The sequence below is a fragment of the Pelodiscus sinensis genome, chromosome 2 (genome assembly GCF_052426305.1).
Source record: "Pelodiscus sinensis isolate ZL-2025 chromosome 2, ASM5242630v1, whole genome shotgun sequence".
NCBI lineage: Eukaryota > Metazoa > Chordata > Testudines > Trionychidae > Pelodiscus > Pelodiscus sinensis.
In genome coordinates, this window is record NC_143053.1 from 3997709 (window position 1) to 4013624 (window position 15916).

The following is a 15916-nucleotide window of genomic DNA, read 5'->3' on the forward strand; positions in this document are numbered from 1 at the left end:
AATTTTAATGAATTATTGGGTATCTCACTACACGCCTTTTGCCATCAGATATTATTCTAACTGCAGTCTGAGTCTCCCCATCTCATTTCCCTTGATCACAACTTTTCACTCTGATTGTACTCAAGTTAGTGTAGCTATAACTATTCATAATTAGGCAGTTTTGTGTTACACTGAAGACAGGGTAGATTCCTATATTATGTATGTACTTCTCAGAGTAAAACTGCGTGGGTCGTTTTGTTCTGAGACCCACAGAACTGCTTTGGAGAGGAAGGTAGAATTGTCTGTGGACACAGACATAGACACGCATTGTATCCCCTGCATTTCTATTCCGCAGCTGTTTGAGGCTAGATAGTATGCTGCACTGCTCCTGCATTTTGTAACAGAGATGTCTTATTCAGTGTAGTGCTAAGTTTACCATTTTAAACTCTTATTTACAACAGTATATTCTACTATAAATATCTATAATCTGGAAAGGGCCAGATGGTTGTTGCCTATGATAAAGCTACAGGGCTAACTTCTATGTGCCTCATTCATAACTAAGAAAAACTGCCATGGATTTTTTTTATATGCCTACTTGAGGCTTCTCTAGGCAGGCTGAGATTTCTGCCTTATGGAGTTTTACCAGGCAGACAGCTGTGCTGCTCGGAGTGCTCTTAATTCAATGCACTATTAAAGCCTAGCATTTAACACCTTTGAAATCAGGACCTGAAAGTCAGGGTTCCAATCCAGAAGATTTGCAAACTTGTCAGTGTTACAGATAACGTGCTCAGTGCGACCAAGTCAGTGATCGGCAAGGGGGGGACGGGGACTCATGCTTAGTTTTTGAATGTCCTAGCTTTTGACATCTTTTAATCAAAAGTAAGCGGGGGTGGGGGGAGGCACTGAACCTGGGATGTCCCTGACTTCAGGGCCTGTCCATCAGTCTTTCTCTTCCTGATTGTTATAACCCTGAGGGCTGACCCCTTGACAGAACCATAGGCTGGCAGAGGGGCTTTCCCAAGCCTTCCTCCTGCACTCCAGGGCCCATTTCGGCAGACACGTACGTCGAGGGGCACGTTTCCACTTTTGACGTTTTAAAAACTTTGCAAGTGTAGAGCAGGAAGTAAAAATTTGCTCGGTTGCACAGCACTGTTTAACCACCTAGCTAGAGGCTCAGACTGCAGGTGTAACTTTTGTTAGCCCACAGTTCTTTTTGTGGCTTAAATGTTTAAATCTGCAACTTTAATGTTGCCTCTGTGCAGGTTTTAATTTTCTTGTTCATGAGGCAAAACAAGCTTTGAGGAAACTTACTCCAGTGCCATAAAGTTGCCCATTGTGTGACGGTCAAATGTAGCTGTGCTAGAAATCTAGGGAGCACAATCAGGAAAGTACAAAATGTTTGCAACAGGTTTTTAGGCTAGGACATGAGTTGCTTCATCCTTTACAATATCTGAAGACTGGGTCTGTTTTCAAGATGCACCACATTCATTTTGTTAAAATTGGGTAAGTTTCAGTCATTGGGCTTGATTTTTTTTTTCCAATTGTGAAAGGTCTTCCATGTTCTTTTAGAAATAGGTTACAGTATCTTTATTAACAGAGCCATCAAGTTTATTCTTACAAGGTCTTACTGAACAGTTGTATGATTGTTCTGCAGCTAGGATAGTTTGCATGTTAAATAATCATCCTTGCCTAATTTTTCTTTCCTTGTGTGTGTGATATGGATGGCAGGGAAGGAAATGGCTTTAAATAACGTAGGGAAGAAACGGTTGCCCTTATTTGTTCATTTTATTACACTAGCTGTATTTTGGTTTTGGACCTGACAATGTAAAGAGAGCAGAAAGAGTTCAAACTGCTGATGGCTTCTATGAGTTTTAATCTTGCAGACCTCCTACCTCACTGAGCAGGGGTACGGCTAGCCTTATAAGAGGGGTCTGTACTAGGAAATAGCCTGGTACTCGCTCTGGTTGTCCCGATGTTGGCTAGCAGTGAAATCGTTTTCAGTGCCAGTTTGCAAGGGTGGGGGGAAGCCACTGCTGGCTTTTGTCACGTGAGCTATTTGCTTAGTGTAGACGTTGCTGCTTTGTTTGTGGGAGAGGGGCGACTGTGGTTTACCAGAGCTTGCTAGGAAATAAGAACTCTGGAGTTAATATTGACTGCCACTAGTTCGGTCTGACTTCAGGAAAGTCAGTTAATTTATCTGTGTGGCATTCAGGAGGCATGATGGCAGTACGTATAAGTATCTCAGCTAGCTCTCCCAGGTACAGTCCCACTTGGGATCCAAGGTTTGTATTCAGGGCACTAGCTCATGCTGCTGTGGTTTCGCTGCTGTTCTTAGTGAGCAAATTTGCATGTGCTTGCTGTGGTGGTCTACTTTCTGTGCCTTGGTTTCCCCTCTGTAAAATGGGGGCACTTTAGAGTGCTCAGGGTTAATTAGTTGCTATTTTCAAAGCACTGTAAAAAAAATAATAATCAAGTGCTACATAATGTAATATTTAGCACTTACATAGTGCACTGTCTTTCCCTATTTTGCGGATGGAGACATCAGCCCAAGATCACTCTGCAAGTCAAGTCAGGGCTGCTGATAGAATCCAGATCTCTTGATTCTTGGTTCTGTCACCAAGCGACCGTCTCCCTCTGGAAAGTAATAGGATGTTTAACCAGAATTTGGCAGCATTAATACCTGGCATGTAAACTGCATTTTATCTCAGCAGTTCAAGCCAAGACTGAGTAGGAAGCTTTAATATAATGCTGTTCCCCCACCCTTCATCCACTTGGGTCTTTCTGTTTGGCAGGGCAGTGTTTTCGGATGTGAAGCTGTCAAGATCTGGCTGGCTTCTGTAGTGAATCTGGTTTTCTTGCATGCTGACGTGAACCTGCACTTGAATGCCCTGCCCTGGCATGAGTGAAGTGCTTTCATCCCCCTCTCATGTTATTGGTCCTGAAACCCACCCAAACCTTTCACCCTTTCCAGCGCAAGACCGATCTGAATAGCCCCCAAGAAGCCCCACCAGCCCAACCCAAGAAAAAGTCAGGTCGCCCAACTGTAAGTCCTGTTGGGGATGGGGAACAACTAACCCAGCGGGTGTCTGTCTTTTGGGAATGACCTGGAGGAAGAAACAGCCCCTGTTGGAACAAAAACTTCCGGCTAAGGTGTGTGGGCCTGAGGTGGTCTGAGACCTTGCAGAGCATTTTCCACTCAGTGCTCTGCTGGACCTTCAGGAATCCGTTCGTAGGCAGACGATCAGGGTTTCTACTTGGATAGGCCTTAAGAACTCAATAGGAAACCTTCCCTCTTCAAGCTAGAGACCCTGGGTTGCAGAGCTGCACCGTTATTTCAGGGCCCATGCCCATCGCTAGGGGTTAAGAACAGCCACACTGGGTCAGACCAAAGGTCCATCTAGCCCAGTGTCCTGTCTTCCAGTAGCGGCCTGTACTGGGTGCCCCAGAAGGAACGAACAGACCAGAGAATCAAGTGATCCATCCACTATCACCCATTCCCAGCTTTTGGTAAACAGAGGCTGGAGACACCAGCCCTACCCATCCTGGCTAACAGCCTTTGATGGACCTAACCTCCATGAATGGATCTATTTTTCTTTTCCTTTCTTTTTTTAAACCCTATTCTAGTCTTGACCTTCGCAACATCCTCAGGCGAGGACTTCCACAGGCTGACTGTGCATTGTGTGAAGAAATACTGCCTTTCGTTGGCTTTAAACCTTCTGCCTATTCATTTCATTTGGTGACCCCTATTATTTGTGTCATGGGTAGGAGTAAATAACTTTTACTTTCTCTGCACCAGTCATGATTTTATAGATCTCTGTCCTGTCCTCCCTTAGTCATCTCTTTTCCAAGCTGAAAAGTTCCAGTCTTGTTACTTTTGCCTTACATGGCAGCTGTTCCAGACCCCTAATAATTTTTGTTGCCTTTTTCTGAACCTTTTCCTATATATATAATATATATATATATTTTAAATGAAGCAACCACACCTGTACACAGCACTCAAGGTGTGGGCATACCATGGATTTCTGTAGAAGCAATATGATATTGTCTCTCTTAGCTATCCCTTTTTAATGGTTCCCAGCATTTGTTAGCTTTTTAAACTGCTATTGCACACGGAGGGGGTGTTTTCAGGGAACTATCCACACTGACTCAAAGATCTTTCTTGACAGCTAATTTAGACCTCATCATGTTTGCATGTGCAGCTGGGTTAGGGTTTCCCGAGGTGCATTACCTTGCATTTCTCAGCACTGAATTTCATCCGCCACTTGGTTTCCTGGCCACTCAATGTTGTGAGATCCCTTAGTAGCTCTTTTCAGTCTGCTTTGGACTTAACTGTCTCAAGTAATGTTGTGTCATGGACAAACTGTTGGTCCCTTTTCCCAAAACATGATGGATGTTGAACAGCACTGGTCCCAGTCAGGGGCGTAAGAGGTTAAACACGTAAATGCTTACAGGTTGGAGCAGCCAGCTGTGTGGGGGTTGCAGGCAGGGCCACACCAGCATCAGACTGGTGGGACCCTAGTCACGTGGGGGTGTCTAGCAGGGCCCTGGCCCGTCCCACTCTGCTGGAGGGGGAGGGCTGGCGGGACCCTGACCTACAGTTAACCAGTTAAACTTCATAATTTTAGTTATTTAATTGGTTAACTATTTAAATGGTTATGTACATCTCTAATCTCAGTATACATCCTTGGTGGGCAACACTGGTCTTGACATGCTGCAAACTGACCTCTTACTCCTACCCTTTGTTTCGTGTCTTTTAACCGAGTAGTGAGTCATGAATAGATCGTCTCTTTACCCCACGATTTGCTTAATAGTCTTTGGTGAATCACCTTGTCTGAGACTTTATAAATGTCCAACTACATGTATCCACTGGATCATCCTTGACCACATATTTGTTAACCCTTCAAAGAATTCTAGTAGATTGAGGCATGATTTTCCCTTCACGAAAGCCACGTTGACTTCCCCCACAAATCCCATTTTTGCTTGCTCTGTTGGGTGGGCTTCTTCACACAGCGTGTAGTCAACCTGTGAAACTCATTGCCAGAGGAGGCTGTGAAGGCTAGGACTATAATAGAGTTTAAAGAGAAGCTAGATAATTTCATGGAGGTTAGGTCCATAAAAGGCTATTAGCCAGGGGATAAAATGGTGTCTTGGCCTCTGTTTGTCAGAGGCTGGAGAGGGATGGCAGGAGACAAATCGCTTGATCACTGTCTTCAGTCCACCCTCTCTGGGGCACCTGGTGCTGGCCGCTGTTGGCAGACTGGATACTGGGCTAGATGGACCTTTGGTCTGACCCAGTACGGCCGTTCTTATTTTCTTATGGCTTTGGGGTTTTGGAGGGGCTTTTGCTGATTTTTCTGGTCTATTCCTACCTTTGTCACTGATTTACTGAATGACCTCTGCAAAAGTCACTTCAGTCATCCGTACCTCAGTTTCCTCATCTATACCTTGAGGCTCTTTACCTCCCTCGCAGGAGTGTTAGTGTAAGTCACATTTGCAAAGGTTTTGATGTGCACTAAAGAAGCTTGGAGAGGTTCTAGAGATGCAAATATTAAGGTAGCCTACAGTTTGGCGCTGAAGAGAAATGGTGGTGGTCAGCGCCTGCCAGCTCTGTCAGAAATTTGTTCAGGGGCACAGTCTAATTTTTGTGCTTAAAGTTGTCTTTAAAGTGCTTGTGGTCAGCGGTGCTTTCTCCTAGCTAGCCTGTAAAATCTCTTCCTCGTTTTCCCAGTGTTGTGTCTGTCTTAGTCTGGAGCTGTGCCAACAAGCTCGTTTTTCATCTTGGTTTCTCTTATTGCAGAGTGCGCAAACGACCTCTTCTGCTGGGCCTGCTGGTGACCAAAGCGAACTGGTCACCAGAATCGCTAACCTGGAGGTGGAGAACCAAAACCTCCACAGTGGTAAGTGAGAAATCTCGTGCAAGCAAACACATGGGACTCAGGCAGCCAGTGGCAGGCACATCTTACTGAATGCTCCGTGCAATGTGGTGAAGCCTTGTGAATTGTGTGTATTTTGGTGGTGGTTTCGTTAGCATTGGGATAAGGACTTTTCTCAAGTTAGTAGTTTGGGGTGAGGAATCTTTTTTGGTTCAGGAGCCGCTGACCCGCAGAAAAACCATAGAATCCTAGAACTGGAAGGGACCTCGAGAGAGCAAGTTCAGTCCCGTGTCCTCACAGCAGGACCAAGCACCATCTGCCCAGCAGGTGGGGGCCACACACAAGTGAGAAGCAAAAAAGCCAAACCCTCACTGATGTGACCCCCGACTAAGGAGGAGAAAGACACTCCCCACGTTCCCCTTGCAGGCCAGAGTCTAGGGAGCCCTGGCTAGTAGATTTTGTGTGCTCCAAGCTCTGCGGTGAGGCTGGAGCTCCAGCGCAGACTCCCCAATGCTGGGGGGAGCCGTAAGCCTCAGGGGCTGCATCCGGCCCCCACCTCTGGGAGGAATTGAGTTTGTTTGCTTGCCTGCAGTGAGAGCAAACTCATCCTGACCTGACCCCAGGATTCTTGGGGGAGCCAATAAGATGAGAAAGTTCTTTCTCCTTTTGCTAGTCGTTGCAGATCTTCAGTTGGCCATCTCCAAGCTGGAAACACGCCTGAGCATGCTAGAAAAATCCTCCGGCTCTCACCATCCCACGGCAACGCCACCCACACAGGTAATTGAGCTCTCAAGGTGCCAGGTCCGTTGAGAGCACTTCATGCCACCCACCAAGGAGAAGGGTGCCGCGTGGAGAGATTAAGGCCTCCTCAGCAGAGCCTTCTAGAGCTTCTCTTTCTTGCTCGTCCCAAGCCCAGGGTAGATGCAGAGCATGGACTCTCCTGCTTTACGCCCTCTGAGGATGGTGGGGCCACATTCTTGGTGGGGTAAATCTGCAGCAGTCCTCTAAATTCTGCGACCCCAAGCCCAGTTGTTTACGCTTGTGTATAAATGGGAGCACACAAAGAAAACACAACTTCTTGGTACATATTAGATATATAGCAAGGAGACCCCTGTGCAGGTGGCCAGACTTGAGAACCTATTGCTTCTACTAATTCTCGTGAGCTTCTTTGCCTCCAGTAGGAAAAAGTAATTTCTCTGGGAGCAGAGTATTCTGCACGTGTTGCATCTTTCCCCACCGTGGAGGATGCATTAAGGACCTTTAATCAAAGGATTTCTTGCGTAGATGTCCCTTAAGCATCTTCTAGTAGGGCAGTGAGATTAACTTACATAATGTGGATCATTCTCTCTCCCTCCCTTCCTCATGTAATGAATTGTTTGTGCACTGGAGTGATTTGTTCTGGGGGTTATTTTCAAGTGCATATGCTGCTGTGTGTGCACAAGAGGGCAGCTTGCAGGCACGTGTCTGGCTCTTAGCCCAGTTCCAGCAGATCTAAACGTCTATCGAGTGCTTGAAGAGAAGGACCAAGTGTCTGGCGGCATGACCGTGCCTTTGGACAGTGACCGTCTTGCTTTATCATGTCAGGACTAATTGCAGTGGGGGGGCGTGGAGTTTGCTGCTTTGTTTTACACTTAGATTAATTTTCTCCCTTTTTGGCCCATTGCTTCCGTAAAGCACGTCACCCCAATGAAGAAGATGGAATCACCTGCTTCTCCCCCAAAGAAAGTACAACTCCCGCCTGCTCCACCTGCGAGGAAAGCAGGGCCGTCGGAGGCTGACGATGAGGATGAGGATGATGACATCGACCTCTTTGGCAGTGATGACGACGAGGAAGACCAGGAGGCTGCCAAAGTTCGGGAAGAGCGACTCCGCCAGTATGCAGAGAAGAAGTCCAAAAAACCTGGCCTCATTGCCAAGTCTTCCATCCTGCTGGATGTCAAGCCTGTAAGCAGCTTACGCTATTCCTTACACCACCGATGCTGTGGCTTTGAAGTGGGGTTCCTAAGCTGACATGGCAGAATGTGGGTTACAGCTCCCTGGCTGACTGCAAATTAGAGACAATCCGCATACGATTGTTTGGGTCAACATTGAGCACTGCATGGAGGGATCGGAGTTGTCCTGTTCCATAGTAAAGAGGGCAGTTGCAGATGGTGGCACTTGGACCAATCCTGGTTTGGAATACCTTCCTTCTGGTAGGGCAAGGGTGGGCAAAAGGGCCTCCGTGGGCCGGATCCAGCCCATCAAGTAGATTGATCCGGCCCTCGGAGGCCCTACCACTCCTCTGCCCCCAGGCCAATTAGGGTTTGGGGGTGAGGAGAGCACACAGTTTCCTCCGCCCTTGCCCTTGCTCCTGCCCTGCAAGGAGTGTGCGGCGTTTAGGAGTGTCACATGCTCCTGATAGAGCGGGATGAGACTTTGCGTGTTCCCCCGCCTCTGAGCCCTGATTGGCTTGGGGGCAGAAGGGGGAGCATGCAAAGTCTCCTCCCCTCACCCCCAGACCAATTATGGTCTGTAGGTGGGGAAGCAGGGAAGTATACTGGCCCCACCCCTTCTGCGGTGTATTGAGTCAGCACCTAGGGGTTTGTGTGGCCTGGAACCTCTTTCAAAATTTCTGAAGTGGCCCCCAGCAAAAAATTATCTCCTCCCTTCCCCAGTATTAGGGCTTGTTTCCAAAGTTCAATAGTGTGAGACGTTGGGGTGTAAATCTACAGCTCCCCAGCCTACTGTGCTCTATCTGGGCAGGTAGGCCTTGCTGCTGCGTACTAAAAGTTCCATAGTGCGCTGCAACGTAATCTTGTTTCAAACTTCCTGGTGGCAAGCTCGAGTATTTGTACAATCACACCCTGGCTTGCCCCACATGTTTCTGTGAGGACAAGCCCTCAAAAAAAGAACTTGCACCTGTTAGAGTGTAAATAGCTGAACTATGGAAACTGTTTCCATAGTATGGAATCAGGAAAGCACAGTCTCTCCTAATATCACAATAGAACAGCCCAACATTTTGGGCTAACTAGAGAAGCACTCCTTGGTATTTTTACCAACTATTGGGGGTCATAATGAGTTCCTGAAACTGACACCTGAGATGGAATGTGCCAAAACATGTCCCTGTAGGTGTGCGGGATCCAGAGCGTCTGCGGTGACTTGGTCTCACTTCATGCAGAGTCACACTTGAGATGATAGGGCGGGATGGCTCTGGGAAAGGCTCCTTTCATCCAAGAAGGGATCCTTAACAGAGACTGATGGGGAAATGAGTGGAAAGCGCTGACTACAGAGTAGAGCATTGCCTGGCAAATTGGCATGGTACAAGTAGAAGTAGTGAGTGTGTTGGTCTTGCTCTCTGCTGAGCATTGAAGAGTTCTGTCTCCCATCTCCTCGCTGCCTTCCCGATCGCAGCCCTTTGCTGCGGTGTATTGAGTCAGCACCTAGGGGTTTGTGTGGACATGGCGTGTGTGCCCCATGGAGACAGTTCAGCTGGCATTGTTGAGGCTTGCAGAGTCCTCTGTCCTGCAGCCCAATGCGGTGCCAGTGAACCTTCTGAGGTCCCTTTTTGTGCTTTGTTAGTGGGACGATGAAACGGATATGGCGAAGATGGAGGAGTGTGTCCGGTCCATTCAGATGGACGGCCTGGTGTGGGGAGCCTCCAAGCTGCTTCCAGTGGGTTATGGCATTAAGAAGCTCCAGATCCAGTGCGTAGTGGAGGACGACAAGGTTGGAACAGACATACTGGAGGAGGAGATCACCAAGTTTGAAGATTACGTAAGTTTTCCACTTGTACCTTTCAGACGCCTGGTCTCTTAAACCCGCATCCCTAGACCCCACTTCATGTGTTTGCATCCCTCAGTATATTCAGATTCTGCATCATCGAAACTTTCATTGGGTGGGAAGCAGGGATGTAAAAGGTTTAGCTGATAAGTCTCACCCTTAACAGGTGAAGCTTACTGGTTCGGGTTAACCAGTAGGGATTAACTGGGGTTAACCAGTGGTTGGGGGGGGGGGGATAGCAAATCTTGACATTGCAGCGCCCACAGCACATGTAGGCTTTTTAGTAGTTACATAGTTACATTTTTAAATGACATTTTACTAGGGGTGGGAAGATTTAACTGGTTAGCCTCACCCTTAATGAGAGAGGCTCACCAGTTACGGTTAACCAGTGGGGCTAGAGCAGCCCCTGCCTGCAGCGGGGGAGGGAGCGTTCCAACCCAGCAGTGGGCAGGGGGCCAGTCCAGCTGGGCCGGAGCAGCCCCCCTCGCTTGCCCCCAGTTAACCAGTTAAACAATAGCTGTAACCAGTCAGCCAGTTAAACAGGATTTTACATCCCGAGGGGGAGTATTGAGTGTTTAGTTCCCATGTTTGCAAAGACACTGGAAAACACGAAGCGAAGCGTATCAGAAGCAGAGAGCCTGCAAACAGTCTGAAGCCGTATGTCGGCTGTGAACCTCCCTTGTTCGCCTCACTGGGTTGCTAGGCCCTACTGCTTGGTGTGTTAACACTTCAGGGACCGCAGTTCACTGTTTCCTTGCTAATTGTTTTAGTGGGCCTTGGAGATGTGGGTTGGAGTGAAGCCTATAGCACTGGTGGAATTGTTGGTGGCTCTGTGGGGAAGAGAAGAGACCCATGTGGATGGGGAACAAGGAGAGAAACAAAAGGCATAAATCGTGGCAATCCTACTTGAGTGGTGCTCAAGGTGCAATAAGAACACGGTTAATTTTACTAATAAAGGCCATCTCCTACCTCTGTTTTTGATCTGTGCGAACTACCCTTTGACGTCACTGGGAGGCTAGTGTGGATTCTCCCCCGTTTGTGGTCCTGTATGTTACTTTAGATATATATTGTGTGTTTAAAAATGTTGTAAGCCGCCTTGAATATTTTAAATAGACGCGGGGTAAAAATATTTTAAATAAATATTAAATAAATAGATTCCGGGGCATATGTAATCCTAAAACTATCCTGCCCCAGAGACCATAATTAAAAATGGAACTTATCCCCTTTCTATAGGGTGAGTTTGAAACCTCTTTTAATTGGGAAGCTGTTTGGGGTGTAGATCATCTCTTACCCATTTGTACAATACCTAGCATCCTAGGGCCAAAATCCGGATGATGGGGCTTATATCAATATTAATTGCACTTAAAATATGACCACTTGCGAGACTGACTAATTGTTGATTTATAATAAACTACTTACTAAAGAATTGTCCTTGAGAAACTTGGTGGGGAGGGTGGTAGGGCAAACTTCTGACAAGAGACCAGCCCAGTCAGTGCTTTCTGTACATCTGAAATCTCTGGACTATGTTTCAATAGCTTCAGCTGCATTTCTTCTTCTATTCCAGGTGCAGAGTGTCGACATAGCAGCTTTCAACAAGATCTGAGAGCTCCTGTTTATCCTTTCTGGAACTGTGATTAATAAAAGGTCAAGATTTTGAGTGCAGCTGGTGTGGGATGTCTTTCCTTGAAATGTGCCCCAGCCGCACAGGGGAGCGCAAGGTAGTAGCCAACATCCCAAGTGTCTCTTGTGCATCTTGCTTACCAGACTTCAAAATAGGGAAAGCTGGCTGTTCCCAACCCCAACATCGGTGCCATGCTGGAATCGCAAGGGGTCCTACGAAGTAACCCAGAGTGATCCACCACAAATAGCTCCCACTTGGCTCTGTTTCCTGCTTCCACTTCACCCAAGCTGGGGTTGGGATCCCGTTGTCTCCTTACTCTTCAACCCAGTGTGCAAACATTAGGTGACGATGTAAGGCTCGTACTTTGTACCTTCCTGAAGAATCCAGATTTATAATGGTTTAATTTCATTGTGCTGGTTTAATTTCATTGTGCTGAGCATTGGTCATAAAATAGTGAGGGGGTTTTAAGGTTTCAGTTATTTAGAGCTGCTAAAACTAGCTCGTCGTTCAGAAGTGTTGCTGGTTTGTTAAGTTCACCTGATTAAAGTTACCTAACTTTTTAACTAGGTTTACTTCAGGTAACTTTAAGTAGCTGTCTTGATTCACATTAGCTGCTTTAATGGCGGTTTTTATTAAAAAAAACAAATGGAATCCCCTCTAACCTGAAACTGTCCTTTGAATGTGCCTCCCACCGGCAGGGGTCAGGAAGGGCACGTCCTCATCTCTTTTCTCTGAAGAATCGGGGCTGGCCGCAGCGGGGGATGGGACATAGGGCAGGGAGGGCCTAGGCACATGACTGACTTGTTCTTGCTCCCATGCTCAGGGTCTAGCTAATCGCTCCAGGTGGGGTTGGGAAAGAATTTCCCCCCCGGACAGACTGGCAGTGACCTTGAGATTTTTCGCTTTCCTCTGCAGTGTGGGGCTACAGGTCACTTACCAGGGGTATCTGTGGATGTCTCGCATACTCATTTCCCTGCCATTTGCAAGGACCGTGGGTACAGGGCACCTCTGTCCCTCCTAGCTGTTGCCTATGGCACGTAAGTCTAGTTGGTTGTGACCTTCAGTGCTTCAGCCTACTTCCAGTCGTTAGGGTGAGGATGAGGATGCAGCTGCTGGGTGGTATTGGTTGCCTGAGATGTGCAGGTCAGCAGAGCCCTGCAAACCCACAGGGATCCACTTTATATCTGTGGGCGTGGATATCCGTGGCTCATCTTTGCAGATGGGGAAATAAAATATTGTGTGTCTCTGACCTAGTGGGCCCCTCTGGTTGTACACTCTGTGTGAGACTCATTGAGCTGTGCGACTGGAGGAGCAGATAATACTCAGGTGTCTGGGGGTTAACTCTCTTATCTGTCAGTATTCACACTGACATTGCTTTCAGTCATTGAGAAGTAATTCTCTTGGGACTGCCACATCATTCTTATGCGGTCAATTTACCCCAGAGTTCATACTAGGCTAGGATACAGACGTAGCAGAAGCAAAGAATTTCCTAGGAATGTGGGCTTGGAAGGGATCTCGATAGGATAATTTGTATAGTCCACTCCCCTGCAATGAAGCAGGACTAAGTACTATTGAAACCTGTGGTTCTCAACCAGGGGTATAAAAAGGTCTTTCCCTGTGCCTAGTTTTACAACAGGCTACATAAAAAGCACAAGCAAGTCAGTACAAACTAAAATGATCATACACTGATTTGTTCATATTGTTCTACATACACTGAATTGTAAGTAAAAAAAAAAAAAATCAATAGGACTATAGATACTGTAATGGTATGGTACAAATGAGAGAGTAAGCCATTTCCAGTCATAGTTGCTATGACAGTTTTTTTATTTTTTTTTTCTGATTTTTGTAATCAAGTAATTTTCAAGTGAGGTGAAAACTTAGGGGTATGCAAGACCAATCAAACTCCTGAAAGGGGACAGTCAGGAAAAATTGAGCCTCTGATCTACACCTTCCCTGAAAGGTATTTGATTGGAGGTTTTTAAGAACCAGTGAATGGTGGAGATTCCACAACCTCTCTAGTAACTTGTTCCAGTGCTTAACTACCCTGACAAATCTTTTTCTTAATGTCCAACCTAAATGTCTCTTGCTGCCATTTAAACCCATTTCTACTTGTCCTGTCCCCAGCTGTGGAGAAGCTGAGCATGTTCATATGCCAAGTGCATGCTGCTTCCCAGTAATCTGAGGCTGCATGCCTTGGGGAATGGGTTGCAAGTGGGAGGGGGGGGGGAGAAGGCGAGACATGGGGAACAGGTGCACACACATAGGTCACTGGGTCTCCCGGACTGGATTGCAAATGTGCAGTGGCCTATGAGTTGTGAGTTTGAGACCCCTGCTTTAAAGGCTGCATTCCCTGCCAGCTGTGCATTCCCTTCTGACAGCTACTCCGTGTGTCTGGCGTCTGTTGGGGACGTGCAACGAAAGTGCCTTCACTGCTACAACCTCAGCTCATACAAGCAAGGCAGGAGATTTACAGCTGAAGTTTCTCCTGGAGGCATCGCTTTGCCCGATGTTTGAACTGGAAGTACGAACCCTTCCTGGCCAGAAATCCCCTACGGCGGGATGGCCCTGTCCAGCAAAGGTCCCTGTTCTAAGGCAAAGCAGCAAAGAGACCGGTGATTGTCACTGAATGTGAAGTTGTGTAAGAAAAGGCTCTGATACCGACCAAGTATTGATACCGACCAAGTACTCCCCGCACTGCTAACAGGCCCCTCTGGAGCCATGGATACCAAAAAGCATAGAGTAAGCTCCCCACAGGAGCAAAGGGGAAAATAGAACATCCCCACAACTGCCACTCGTCTGCACGGAGCATTTCTGCGCTTGTGTTGCCACCTACTGTTGGCACATGAATTTCAGCCAGACAGAATGCAGTGCACTGTACCATGCTTCCCTAGTGTTATGCTTAAACAAAGCACACGCGATCTTTTATAGGGGAAAAGGCAGTACGCTGCATTTATTGAGAATACAAGTGTTAGCATATGATTTCCAGTCACACACACCATGCACACATTCCTACCAGTCGCTGTTATAATTACCAGTCCAGAATCTGAATCAATCTAGTGGCCAGCCAGAGCGATCACAGAGGGGGAGCCAGACTGTCGGTTGCGATCCGATGCTCCTGGAGTTGGTGGCAAGATGAACCCAAAGTTCCATGGCAAAGCATCCTGCTTTTATAATCCTTCTCTCTGCTGAAATTTATGGATTTTGCTGTCAGTCATTATCTTTTGATGTTACCATTCCAAACATCTCCAAGTTTTCAGGGGTGCTAACTGTCACCTTTAAAGCTGTCGATTTGCCCCTCCTTAATCATGGGTGCACGCTGATGGCTCTTTTTGACACTGGTCAGTCTGTCTTCATCCATATTACTCTCTCCTTTCTTGGCCATCTGGCTTCAACAATGGCCTCTACACCTTGGTTGTGTCTACACTGGCTTGATCTTGCGCCGAAGTGGCCACTTCTGCACAAAAACATGCTGCCTGTCTACACAGGCGAGGAGTTCTTGCGCAAGAACGCTGTCGTTCTAATGTGTGAAATCAGTGCTTCTTGTGCAAGAACTATGATGCTCCCGCTCAGGAATAAGCCCTCTTGTGCAAGAACAATTGCGCAAGAGGCTAGTGTAGACAGGCAACATGAATTTCTAGCGCAAGACAGCCCGATGGTTAAAATGGCCATCGGAGCTTTCTTGCGCAAGAGAGTGTCTCCACTGGCACGGATGCTCTTGCGCAAAAGCACATCTCTTGCACAAAGGCACATGCCAGTGTAGACGCTCTCTTGCGCAAATACTTGTAACGCAAGAGTTCTTGCGTTAAAGAGTATTTGCGCAAGATCATGCCAATGTAGACGTAGTTAGGGGGTATAGATTTCTTGTGCTGTACTTAAATAGAACTTTGGCTAGTTTGCCTTTTGTTCTTGCTAGGGCCACAGGAGAAAGACAACAATGCATGCCCAGTTTATTAGCCTCGTTAACATAGGCCCTGCAAGTGACAAGTGGTACTTCTGTTGTTCTAAATATCTCGTTTCCACTCCAATTCATCTGAGGAAGTGGGTTTTGCTCACAAAATCTGATCCTCTATATTTTGGTTAGTCTCTAAGGTGCCCCAGGACTTCTTGTTTTTAAAGTTACAGACTAACGGGGCTGCTCCTCTGAGCTTTTATACCAGTGCAAAGTTGAGCATTAAGTTCTCAGCTGCCAGAAGCAGTTGCCAATCTGTTAACTTCAATAATTCTACAGCAGCAAATTCAGTCTTTTATCTCCCCTGCTCCCTGTACTGCGCCTGGCTCTTGAGATGTTTCCTCACCTCTAGGCTGATAACATTTTGCTGGGGCACTTGAAGTTCAAAGCTCAGGAACACAATACAGGTTGCAGCTATTGGCAGGGCTGCTTAATGCGGGCCCGGAAGGCACCCGTGCCCTGCTAGGACGGTGCTGAATGGGGGTAAGAATTCCAAAGTGCAGTGCCTGGGCCTGGCATGATGCTCTGAGCCCTCAGTGAGGAAAGCAGCTGAGCCCAGTAACCCCAAAGCGATGGGGGCTATAGTGATTTCATGGCAGGTGGGAGCCCAAATACCCAAGCCATGACAGAGTGGGCTCTACCAAGCCACGCTGGAGCAGTGTGTGTGTGTGTGTGTGGGGGGGAGGGAGATGGGGGGGATACCCAGTACCATTCCCCGCTGGCCGCCCTGGGCTG

At 47.2% G+C, this 15916-nt stretch overlaps 1 protein-coding gene across 9 annotated transcripts in view; it reads left to right on the top strand.

Annotated features, from left to right (window-relative positions):
• The window catches only part of EEF1D (eukaryotic translation elongation factor 1 delta), a 30872-nt gene extending 19599 nt beyond the window's left edge, over positions 1–11273 (top strand). For 5 of the 9 annotated variants that reach the window (XM_089776131.1, XM_075919976.2, XM_089776132.1 and 2 more), the window contains 6 exons: positions 2951–3022; positions 5777–5876; positions 6526–6629; positions 7527–7796; positions 9411–9605; positions 11176–11273. In XM_089776131.1, coding sequence (XP_089632257.1) covers positions 2951–3022; positions 5777–5876; positions 6526–6629; positions 7527–7796; positions 9411–9605; positions 11176–11214 — 780 coding nt within the window. In that variant the 3' untranslated portion in view covers positions 11215–11273. The remainder of the gene's footprint in view (positions 1–2950; positions 3023–5776; positions 5877–6525; positions 6630–7526; positions 7797–9410; positions 9606–11175) is intronic. The other 4 variants (XM_075919978.2, XM_075919977.2, XM_075919973.2 and 1 more) reach the window with 1 other exon arrangement.
• The last annotated feature ends 4643 nt before the right edge of the window (positions 11274–15916 follow it).